The sequence below is a fragment of the Cheilinus undulatus genome, linkage group 14 (genome assembly GCF_018320785.1).
Source record: "Cheilinus undulatus linkage group 14, ASM1832078v1, whole genome shotgun sequence".
NCBI lineage: Eukaryota > Metazoa > Chordata > Actinopteri > Labriformes > Labridae > Cheilinus > Cheilinus undulatus.
Window position 1 is genome coordinate 43,904,037 of NC_054878.1, and position 12,800 is coordinate 43,916,836.

A 12,800-nucleotide genomic window follows, 5' to 3' on the forward strand; every position below is an offset into this window, starting at 1 on the left:
CTCAACTGGACCAAAGCATGAAGCCTTGCCTCATAGGGGGCAAATTCAAGGCCCGTGGGCCAAATCTGGCCCTTGGAACAGTTAAATTCAGCCCACAAGATAATCTTATATTTCTATTCTAACTGGCCCATCAGTATGAGGTCTGCAGATTTCCTCAAGTATAAAAATGCAAACATATTCTTGATTATTTAAGATATCCTTGTTAAGTCACAAAGTCTGAAAAAGTAAGGCGTAAGAATATTTAGATGAGAAGTCAGGAATGTGGGAAAAGAAATTTGTTTTAATTTCACATTTTCAATTTAGCATCTCATAATCGGGATTCTGACATTTAATTTCATACTTTGAGTATTTCAACTCATAATTTTGACTTATAATATTTTGAGCTTTCAGATTCATAATTCTAATTTTTAGGTAATATTTTGACCTTTCAACCAATAATTTTGTATTTTACCTCATATTTTCAACTCCAAACTTGGACTTCATAATCCAAAGTTTGACCTTTTAAGTTTTTTTTTTTTCATATTTTATTACTGGTGAAATGAGGTTAACAGTTTCTGGTTGAAAAGGTGACCCTCTTAGGCCTTCAGGTTGACCTGAATCCATAATCCTGCCCCTGCTGTGATTGAGTTTGACACCCCTGCCTTATCTAGGTCAGGTTCAAAGTTGATAGCAATAGGACAGAAAATTAGTTTTTTTTTTACACCTGTTTGTATGGGAAAAAGTCCTGATAAATTTTCAGGGAGATACAGGTTATCCCCGCTTTGCTCCAACTGACTACAAATCCTTAACAGTGGTGGTCTAATGTCAGCTTTTACTGTACGACTGCAACATTTTTCATGCAACCAAAATGCGAGATGGACTGGGTTCTCACACTGATGACAAAAATCAGGACGGGCCAGGCGCAGCACCAGTATTACAAAAAATTCTAGACTTTAGAAAAAGAAAATACTGGAGATGTTTGAAACATTTAGCCCATGATAGAGACTGTCTTTAATCTATTAACTGGCACTAGAAAAGCATGCAGTTCTTATTACCCAATTAAAAATATGATTGTTTTCATTTCCTGCTATCCTAAAGACCCATAACTCAATTGTCAGAGGACTGTTCTTTAACTTCTGAAGGAAAATTCTCACTGTTTTGGATGATAAGTCAGAATTATTGTTTATTGATTGAGGGAGAGAGAGAGAGAATAGAAAAAGAGGGGCGCTTTCAGTCTACAGTTTGATTTTTGCTTTAAAACAATGTCAAGACAATCAGATCAGACAGAGAAGGGTTTAGACTGTAGATGAGGTTGATGGGGGCTTAAAACGTGCCCTCAAAGAGGTTGTGGTGGAAATTGAAATTCTCTGTCACCCTGAACTGCCATGCCGAGTCAAGCCTCTCATTGTAATGGAAAAGCCTGACATGGATCATTATGGATGTAATCATGTTTTTTGTACTAAAAATTTGACTTTATTTAGATTGTGGGGGTTCTTTCTGATGCAGTGGGACTGGTTAAGATGGAATATTACAATCAGGAGAGTACCGGAGAGCTTCTAATGGACACCTGTGTCACTTTTATTATTGTTTGTTTTTAATGCATTAATTATTCTGCTGTGGTGGTTTTATCCTGGAATGGTAAACATGATCAGAATCCTGAGAATCAGATCTTTCTGGTGGTCTACAACATGTTATATTTACATTTTGTGAATAACTGGATAGAGACAAAAAATCTGCCAGTCTGCTGGTGGGTCCTCAGGTTTAAAGGGGTTAATTGTTCAGGCCTTGTGCCCTTGTTAATGACAAACAATTGTGTTGTCTTATTGTCCCATTAGACATGACAGCTAACATGTTGGTTACCTTCTCCCTATTGCTGCAGATGGCTCTAATAAAGACAGGAGAGGCTGTTTGGTCCCAACAATCCATCACTGTTAATCTCTGATTTGAACTGGACTCAATTCAACCTCCAATACCCTTCTCACTGTGCAGCTGTTGTAATGTAAAAATACAGAGGTAGTCAACATAAACTGAATATAAAGTAAATAAGTCTGGATTTTCACAATAAAAGCATGTTGAAGATTTTGATGTCAGTGTCAAGTTTAATTTTTAAATTTATTGATATTTTTAGAAAAGTCCCCATGGTAACCAGTGTCCGTCACATAACTCATTGTAAACAGTTCTTATGACTCCTATGCTTTAAAAACACATAGCCAAGCCCACATCAGCCAATCACAGCACAGGATTCAGTGAAGAATGATTGACAGTTGACAGTGAGCAACAGAACTTGTCTCTCCTGGCAGACAGCGAACAGGGTTTACACAACAGTGTTTTTACTGTAAAGGCACAGGAAGTGACATCACAAACATCTCAACAGAAGCACCTCAGTTTGTTTCATGAGCATCCCTTTGCCATGGTCCCATCCCCTTTATGACAGGGAGCCTGTCTGATTGGTCGCTTTTCCTTTATGTCAATAAACCTCTGATTGGTCGTCCTTTCTACGTGCAGAAAAGCAGGGAGCTGCTCTGATTGGTCATCCTCCCTATTTGTCAATAAGCTTCTCTGTTTGGTTGTCCTCTCTACGTGTCGATGAGCGGAGAGCCTCTCTGATTGGCTGGTTTTCTGGCAGCATGGCGGCTACAGAGAAGGGCGAGGCAGACAGGAAGGACGCAGTATCCGACAGCTCGAGGGTCCGCCCTGGTGCAAGAGAACAGGAAGAGGAAGAGCTGCAGGTACGGCAGTAGAAAGACCAATGCCCACATCCAGACAGGAAGTGGAGGCAGGCGAGTGCTGACGCTCTGAAACCAGCTGATGGCCAGGGGTGGAGCTGACGGACCAGACCGACCTTTCTGCACGTGCTCCAAACTGAAGCTCTGAACCTCAAAGATGTAATAGACCACCATGACGCTGAGCAGCAGGTAGGCGGCCACGCCCACCCATCCCATCCGCTGACGAAAGTTCATCATCCTCCATACTGGAAAAAATAATAAAAAAATTATCATTAACCCAATCACCCTCCTCTCATCAAAAGGCAAGGCAAGTTTATTTGTATAGCACATTTTAGCAACAAGGCAATTCAGAGTGCTTCATACAGGTCATTAAAATACATCGACAAAGGGAAAAAAAACACAATGAAAACATTTTAAACAAAGCATGTCAAAGGTGATTAAAAACAGCAAATAAGATCCACACAAGATAGACACATCCCTAGTGCCATTTGTCTGAACTTATACGTATAAAATCCAAAAAAAGATAAAAACACACATAGAAAGTTTTTTAAAACAGCAAAAAAAACAAAAAACAATAAAGATAAAAACAGATATTAAAGTAAAAGCTACAGTGCAGAGTTCGAGCAAAACAAATACTAATGATGATAAATGGACATGTGGCTCAGCTCTGTGCACTTTCCCTGTTAACTTCTCATTCTTGAGAGATAAACGCTATGCTTCTCGTGTTCATGTCCAACAAAGAGCCGGGGGAAAGCTCTGGCAGGAAGGCAAAGGCCATTAATTGAAGCTACAGCAGCTACTAGTGGAAGGAGTCTTCAATACAGTTCAAAAAGAGCATCTGACTGGGATTTCTAAAAAATGATAGTTAATTAGTATGTTTATCCCTTACAGGAACAATAAACATGTCTGTCTTGCTGCTCCGTCATGATGACATGCCCTTTAACAACTAGGGATGAACTATCTTATCAGCATGAAATTTCTTACAATGGAAGATCAATAAAAGTTTATCTTATCAGCAGCAAGGCTGAAACCTCACAATACACTCTCACCTGGTAAAGATCCTGCTTGTCAGCTAGTCGCACGCATGCACACATATATGTAAGTGCATATGAGAAAAAAATGGCAGGAGAGATCAGCTGACTGACTGACAGACGCACCACAGGACAGAGAGGAGCAAAGCAGTGCTGGGTAATACATGTAGAGAGGCACACAAAGTGATGCACAACATGTGATGCTTTTTTTAACAGCGGTTACACTGTAAATAACTTGGAAACAACATATCTGAAACTCAACATGAAGATGCAGGTTGTTTGTATTATAGTGACACTGAGTGTCTCTGTTGCTCACAACAAAGCATCAACTCCTGTACCCTGTTTAATTCACATGTTAGCAAATACAAGTATCAAGTCCCTTTATCCCTTTATACATGACAGTCTGCGTGTCTGTGGCAGACAGAGAGCAGGACACAAAAAAGATGTCTCCTGGTCATTAAGTCCAGCCCAGCTGACTTTTTTCACTTCACCTCAGTAAATAATCACTGCATGCTGACTGATATATGCTCATAAATAACAGCACAAGCAGGAAGAGTTGAGTCCTGTTAATAGTCATCGTTATGAATAAATATAAACAATGATTAGAGGATATTTTGTAGGCCATATGATGCTGAATCAGTATTAGTTTTGGCAGCTTTTTAAAATTTTAGTCTTAGTTTTAGTCTTTAAATGAAATGCATTTTAGTTTTGGTAACATTTTAGCCAGTCACCAAAAACTCAAAACATTTTAGTCTAGTTTTAGTCCATAAAAAGTCCTCACATTTTAGTCTGAACTTCAAGTCCTAGCATTTATTTTCTTTCCCAAATCTGGTCCCAAATCATGGTAGTGTGTTCTATCCACTCTCCCAAACCAGGGGTCCCTGCTTTCTACAGCTGAGAGGCAGAAGAGCTACAGCTGCATTATTTTTTGACAGATTTACTTATAGTGGAGAAATATCACAAATTTTAATTGTCTGATAAAAACTAAACTGCATTTTAGTCTAGTTCTAGTCATCTTGATGAAAACTAAACTTAGTTTTTGTCAGTGTTAGTCATCACAGATCCATCTTTGGTAGTTGTAGTCTAGTTTTTGTCATGGAATAAAAGATTGTCGATGAACCTTCTTAGTCATAGTTTTAGTCCAAGAAATTAACACTGTGCTGAATAGTTTTTATGTCATGATCATGCAGATAATATGATTAAAGTTGGGTGCTCACTGATCTTCTCTTGAAATTAAGAATAATAAAAACTGCTTCATAAAGCTTGACATTTTAAAGATCATTCAGACTGCCAGCGGCATGCAGTGAGGAAACTGACTTTGGGACAAAGTGAAGATTTTCTCTTTGTAATCTTAGTCGACCTTTTTTTATTTGTTGGACTACACGCCTTATCAGCAGATATCAACTTAAAAAGGTGAAGTTAATCACCGAATATCGGTACCAGAAGATATGCAAATTTATGCCTCTGTTTACAGCTAATATATCGTCTATACATATTGGCAGTATGTGGAATAGATCACTTATATACTGCCAAAATATAAAACTAGACCATCAGCTAAAGGTGGTTGTTTATAATGAATACCAGCAAAAATCCAACATCATGCATCCCTAGTTATCACAGTAATGGGCTCTCTGACCTTTAAAACTGTTGGAAACATTTGTATGACAGAGGAGGTGTCTTCAGTTTATGTAGACATTTTAATATTGACATTTTGCAGATACTTACTTTAATGTCGTGTCAATAATCTAACATTAATCAATAACCTAGTCATGAACTTACCTATGTTCACACTGAGTCAACAATGATGCTGAAACACCAGTGAGTAATCAATAATCAATTAATACGAGGCATTGAAGCTGACCTGAGGGTGATCTTCTATAGTTTTTCTGTTAATTTAATCAATGACGAGGTTTCCTCCCGTTAGTTGACACACATGCACATCGGCTAGCTTTTAGCCGTTAGCTGTTTAAGCCTTTAGCTGCTAGGTGTCTGTTAGCCGTTAGCTCTCTGTTAGCCTTTAGCTCTGTGTTAGCTGTGTATTAGCAGCCTGTTTCTTTGCTGTTTCGTCATTTTTCGACTCATACCTTTGTTTACTTGTTCAGTCGTGTCTTTTTCAGGTCTTACCTGCCTTCGTGACGATTCTTTCAAATTAAAAGCCTGCTGAACGCTCGGTTTTTCTCTGCATCTCGTCCCGGGAGCTCCGGGTACCGTCATCTCTCACTTCCTATTTTGTCACCTGATAGCAATAAATGACGTCATTTACCTAGCCGGGTCTCTCTCCAGCTTTACCTGTCGTTTAAACGGTATTTCAACATTTCCTTTGTTTCTGAAACACCTGTTGGGTTTTCAATGTGATCATACAGACAACTTAAAATAATTCAGAGGCATCAAAGCAGAGGAAAAGGAGCTTAAAACACCAGGATGTGAAACAGAAAAAAGGTAGAAGCAATAAAAACATAAAATAAAACACATTCCATTTCAACAAATCAGTTAAAATAAGATGAAAACATGTAAAATGAATTAAAAAAAAAACTAAAGATAATAATTATTAACCTTACTTGTAGCCCCAATGACACTTTGTAAGAGTTCTGGGTTGACTTCCAGTGTAGAGACTGGATTTATGGCTCTTTGAAGGGATCCGGATTTTGTGGATCGGTTCCTTTCAAAGAGCTGTTCAAAAAACTGACTCATTTTATATTTCATTATTTAAGAAGCTAGCCAGGGGTTAACTCATTTTATCTGGGACATAATCACTGGAAGGAATGATAGGGGGCAATTTGGGTCAGAATCATTCGAACATAGACATCCCACAAATATATATCCTATTGCTGATAAAATCACTGAAAACATCTTTCAGAAATTTAGTAAACAAGAGAAAAATATAGATAACACATACTGCGTAGTTCTGTACTGTTAGTATCGCATGCATATATGTAGTACACCTGAGTGATTTTAGCGCAAATTTTAGAGAAAACATTTCACAGAAGAATATTTTGATAGAAAAACTCAATACTTTTAAAAAACAATATTTCAAGTATTAGAAAAATAGTTAAACTATGATAAATGAAAGAAAAATGTACATACAGCTTACTAGTACTACTAGTATTTACACTGCAATGGACTGGTGACCTGTTGGAGTGCATATAGCTGCCTTGTAAAAAAGTTAAACCCTGCAGAGGACTCCTGAATGGTCCTTGGGTGTATAGTCTTCTCACTTTGTGGAGTAACAAAGGAGGAACTTGTGTGTGCATCTGTGTGAAACATAGTGATAAAAAAATAAACGGCTCACAACTGTGAATCAGTTCCCGTCGTTTGTGTTTAAGAGCTGTTCAAAAGATTTGGATCATTCATGAACGTCACATCTCTATTCCAGCATCAAACTGCTGTTTTCCAAAGTAACAGGAGGCTAACTCCCATTCATTCTCACAGCCATTCAGAGGCTTGAATGTATGGGTTTCATCCGTTACCCTTCAAACAGGATCATGTAATTATTTGTCTGCTTCCTACTATCAAGGATAGGGAGTAAAATATAAAAATGTTGCAGAAAATGTACAATGGTATATCTAGCTTATATCATCAGATTGTATCAGTATTTGCATAGTAATAAGGATGATGGTCTGTTGTTTAAGCAGGTGGGACAATTCCTTATATACTTAAAAGCAGACATAGAGCCTAGTCAGAGCCTTCACATTTCTCTCTTTAGTTTGACAGAGAACAGAGAAACAAGTACCAGAACTAAGACATTTCAGAAAGTATAACTTAAGATTAAAAGTAAATCAATAATGAATAGATCTGTATGTAGATGTTTGGGGTTTCACTCCCTTTAAATCTCAAAGAACAGCCGGTGTGTTTCAAAGTTAAAAATGTCACCCTCACGATCAAAAAATAATGTAATTATCACAAAGCAGGCAGTGTTCCAATTACAGAACACTGAAACATCAACCATAACCCTAACCAGTACATCTCAGAGATTGGCTCATGTTGAATTTGGTTCACAACAGGGTTTGCTACATGAGGGGGTTTGGTTCACAACAGGGTTTGCTACATGAGGGGGTTTGGTTCACAACAGGGTTTGTTACATGAGGGGGTTTGGTTCACAACAGGGTTTGCTACATGAGGAGGTTTGGTCCATGTCACGGTCCTGACACTTAAGTAGCATGTGCTGTTGCAGTGATGTTTATATGCAGACCTTCCAATCAGCTCTGAGCTCTCATTATTTCCTCACACAGCATAACGTGACAGCACACATTGTTTACATCAGGGAAAGTGACCGAGGCATGTTCTGCATGGTTTACTAGCTCTTACTTAAAGGTGTGGCTATGAAAAGTATTTAGGAGGTCATAGGTTGCAGGATATACAAAGTGTTAAAGTATGGTAACAGAATTCACTTTTACTTTGAAAAAATTAGTTTTGTCACAAAAAAGTTTGACACATTGGTTTTGGTGTGTATTTGTGTTCATCTGTGTGCATTAGTTTGTGTGTATGTGTGTGCAGACGTGTGTCCCTGTGATGTTGAACAGGTGTTCAGCTGCGTCTCTGTTTTGAACATGAAACGTGTGTTGTCTTTTATCTGCCATCATGTATTTTCTTCTCTGTTTGCTCTGCAGAGGAAATCAGAGCAGTTGATTGTTGACCCTCCCCTGTCTCTCCGTCTCCCCCCTTGTCTGGTCCAGCAGACCTCAGTCTTAATGAGGAGCTCAAAGAGAGCACATCACTGTCAGAGAGCAGTGGTTCATCTATATAGCTCAGCTGGTTTGCAGTGAGGATGTCGAGCACTGTGCTGAGGATGATGGGAAATATTTCAGCATTGACTCTGACTCGTCCAAAGTCAAACCTAAAAGAGATCAAGAGGAAAATCTACAGCAAACCTCCCCGCGACAAGATCGGAATCACGGTGAGTCCCTCATACAGCTAGTTAACTCTTTAACTAACTAGCTAACCCACCAGCTTACCATCGAGCGAACGAGCTAACAAACTAACTAATACCCCAGCAAGTTTACCCACCAACTACAGGTACATCTCCAAAACAAAGAATATCATGAAAAAAAATTAATATTTTTTGTCACTCATTTCAGAAAGTGAAACCCATATATTATATAGACTTATTAAAAATAGAGTGAAATATTTCAAGCCTTTATTTCTTGAAATGTTGATGATTATGGCTAACAGATAATGAAAACCAAAATTCAGTGTCTCTGAAAATTATAATATTATATAAGATCAATAAGAACTGATATTTTAAACAGAAATGTCAGGCTTCTGGAAAGTATGTTCATTTCTGTGCACTCAATACTTGGTTGGGCCTCCTTTTGCATGAATTACTGCAACAGTGCGGCGTGGCATGGAGGCGATCAGCCTGTGGCACTGCTCAGGTGTAATGGAAGCCCAGGTTGCTTTGATAGCAGCCTTCAGGTCATCTGCATTGTTGGGTCTGGTGTCTCTCATCTTCCTCTTGACAATCCCCCATAGATTCTCTATGGGGTTCAGGCCAGTTTGCTGGCCAATCAAGCTCAGTAACCCTATGGTCATTAAACCAGCTTTTGGTACCTTTGGCAGTGTGGGCAGGTGCCAAGTCCTGCTGGAAAATGAAATCAGCATCTCCAGAAAGCTTGTCAGCAGAATGAAGCATGAAGTGCTCTAAAATGTCCTGGTAGATGGCTGCGTTGACTGTGGACTGTTCAGAAAACATAGTGGATCAACATCAGCAGATGCAATGGCAACCCAAATCAACACTGACTGTGGATACTTCACACTGGACTTCAAGGAACATGGATTCTGTGCCTCTCCACTCTTCCTCCAGACTCTGGGACCTTGATTTCCAAATGACATGCAAAATGTACTTTCATCTGAAAAGAGGACTTTGGACCACTGAGACCACAACAGCCCAGTTCTTTTTCTCCACAGCCCAGGTAAGACGCTTCTGACATCTCTGGTTCAGGAGTGGCTTGACACGAGGAATGCCACATTCGTAGCCCATGTCTAGATTGGTCTGTGCGTAGTGGCTCTTGATGCGCTGACTCCAGCTCATCAAGAGCCACTACTTTGCAGGTGTTTGGAGTTAATAAGCTGATAAGGGTGTTACACCATGACTTTCCAATATTGAAATTTTTCACAATATTTTTATTTTTGGAGACACTGAATTTTGGGGTTTCATTATCTTTAAGCCATAATTATCAACATTTCAAGAATTAAAAGCTTGAAATATTTCACTCTATATGTAATGAGTCTTTATAATATATGGGTTTCACTTTCTGAAATGAGTGACAAAAATATTGAACTTTTTTATGATATTCAAATTTTTTGAGCTGTACCTGTAATACAAACTGGCTAATTCAGTAACTAAGGACCAAACTAACTGACTGACCAAGAAACACACTAGCTAACTAACCTACGGTACCTGTAATTTTACCCCTGACTAACCAGTTAATAAACCCGCTAACACCCCCCATAGATAACTAACCATCTTTCTGAGTAATACAAGCAAAACTAACAAACTCAGTAACTAGACAGACTAACTTACTAATTTTTCAGCTTACTAACCAACAAGCTAACTAAATATCCAACAAACGCACTTGCTAACTAACACATCAACTTTCCACCTGACGAACCAGTTTACCAACCGACTAACCCCCAGTTAGCTAACCCATCAACTAAAAACCAACTAACAAACTTACCCAACTCTCCAGCAACTAACTAGCTAACCAGCCAACCAACAAACTAATGCACCTGCTTATTAACCTACCAGCCGACCAACTAACTCCCTCCTCCCAGCTAGCTAACCTACCAGCTATCTAACAGCCATTTTACACACTATCTTACTGACTTACTTGCCCACCAGCTAACAAACTAACTTGCTTGCTTATTTACTAACTCACTAATTTACCAACTTACTACTTGACTAGCATGCTAACAACTAGCCAACCAGCTAACCAACTAATCCGCCAGCTGAGCTTACATACTAACTAACCTACTAACCAAATAACTTTATAACCCATCAGCAATTTTACATATTCACCATCTAACCAGCAAACTCATTGGCTAACCAGCTAACCAACTAACAGGCTAACCAACTAACTAATCACTCCACCAGCTAACTCAATCATTTATCAACTAGCTATATTACTAGCTAACTGACCAGCTAAAGAGCTACCTAACCAGCTTACTAAAGGAGATATTCTGTTATTTTCAGGGGATTTTTAAAAAAAATCTGTAATAGGATAAAAATAGTCACATGTTTGGCCTTTATCTGTATGTTTTGAGTAGCCAGACTATAAAACCTCATGTCTATTCTCCTTGTAACAAGGTTGATATCCATGTAATACAAGCACAAAACACCATGGTTACAGTGAGATTTTAGTGCAAGAAAAATCAAGAGAAAGTGAGCGATAGAGCCACCATCCATCCCACATTTATTTCTCTAAATCGTTCCTTTAAATGACTTGGGAAAATGCCAACATCCTCAATATTGAACCTGTTCTAAAAAATGAATGATATACAATAGTTTTTGAGTCAGTGGGCAACATGATGCACACAACATGAGACTGATATGTTTTTAAACGTGCAGCAAAACGGATTCACCGTGCAAAGGCCCTTATGCTGTTTTTTTGTTTTAAACATTGAGTGTTTTCAATCCTATTTCTCAAAAACAAAAGAGCTGTAAATGTTTTTTTTCTGTTTGACAGCAAAGTTTCTTCGTCATGGCGGTGTTTGCTGTGGGCCTTTTTACTCCAGCTGCATGGATCCTTCATCACCTGCCAGAGTACCGCCAGAGGTCACGCTACACTCCAAGGACCTGAACGTCACCACCTTATTCATGTCTATAGTCATATCATCTATTTATATCTTTACTGTCACTACCCTCATCTTCATCACCATCGTTCTCATCATCATCCTCATCATAACCGGCCTGGGGATACCCCCTCTTTGACGTACTGATTATTATAACATTTTTATCTTTTTCAGTAATAGTTCTTCTGTCTTTGATTATTGGATCTTAAGATACATTTTCCAACATTGTATTTAATGTGAATTGAATTACTAAGTATTTCATCATTTAACAAAGTTTATGGTCTAAACCTTAAACTTTTTATTTAAATTCCTAAAGATTTACTTTATAAAAATCTGAACCTGATGCTGGTTTCTTTTTCCTCTGTGTTTTAACAACTCCAAACAGGAAGTGTTTGTATGTTTAAATAAAGCTTTAGTTTGTCTTTGAACAGGAAATGTTTGTTTAGATAGTCTGCTCATCTTAATCACTTCCTGTTTGAGAACATCAGTTCCCACAGAGATGACGTGAAGAAATCTGAGAGTATCATCATCATAATCACTGGATGCTCCTCTTTTTTCATTGAACTGATTCCACTTTGACCTGGTCGACGTGAGAGGCTGAACAGCATCACCTGCTGTCTGGATGAATGAAGTACAGCACAAAATCAATATGATCAGATATCAAAATAATAATTTTAACTTTTTCATGTTTTTAATGATTCAATAAATCATAAATATGAGTTTAAAGTATGACATTTTATTCTATCATTAATATAATGTATAAGATAAATATTTCATTTTTTATTTAACATATTTGAATGATTTTATTTCTCACTGAAAAGAATATATAGTACCGGGATGTTTTTTTTTTTTTTTTGTCTATGTGCCACTATGCCTGGTGTGTATATATATATATATATATATATATAGATAGATAGATAGATAAAAAGATATGGATATAGATATATATACAGGTGTATTTTGTTGCCTAGGTGTGTCCTATTACATTGATTATTCAAACAATAAATAGCGCTGAATGTCCGAGCTCAGTTTTAGATTTGGTTTTATCTCTGCTTTGGTTTTGTCTCTCAGACTGCATTTATAGTTAGAGGTGTAAACAACATGAAAACCAGAGTGCTATCTATGGGTGGAAAAACAAGCAATTGTGAAGCTGAGAGAGGACGGAAAATCATTTTAAACCATTGCACGAACATTGGCAATAGCCAGTACCGCAATTTGGAATGCCCTGAAGAAGAAGGAAACCACTGGTTTAAGTAAGTAAATAAATTTTATTAGA

The 12,800-nt window shown here is 38.0% G+C and overlaps 2 protein-coding genes across 3 annotated transcripts; one reads left to right on the plus strand and one right to left on the minus strand.

Annotated features, from left to right (window-relative positions):
- Positions 1–2,072: 2,072 nt before the first annotated feature.
- Positions 2,073–5,972, minus strand: tmem251 (transmembrane protein 251). Of its 2 annotated transcripts, none has more exons than XM_041804662.1 (2): positions 5,861–5,972; positions 2,073–2,950 (listed from the first exon to the last, which is right to left on the minus strand). In XM_041804662.1, exon 2 carries the CDS (start codon positions 2,940–2,942, stop codon positions 2,556–2,558), a length of 387 nt encoding a protein of 128 aa, XP_041660596.1. In that variant the 5' UTR covers positions 2,943–2,950; positions 5,861–5,972; the 3' UTR covers positions 2,073–2,555. The 2 variants fall into 2 exon arrangements, with proteins under 2 accessions (XP_041660596.1, XP_041660597.1); XM_041804663.1 differs by having other exon boundaries at positions 5,865–5,962.
- A 2,447-nt stretch (positions 5,973–8,419) lies between these two features.
- On the plus strand, positions 8,420–11,658 carry si:dkey-85n7.8 (COX8 domain-containing protein). Its single transcript, XM_041804464.1, has 2 exons — positions 8,420–8,630; positions 11,419–11,658. Exons 1-2 carry the CDS (start codon positions 8,502–8,504, stop codon positions 11,530–11,532), a joined length of 243 nt encoding a protein of 80 aa, XP_041660398.1. The 5' UTR covers positions 8,420–8,501; the 3' UTR covers positions 11,533–11,658.
- Positions 11,659–12,800: the final 1,142 nt, after the last annotated feature.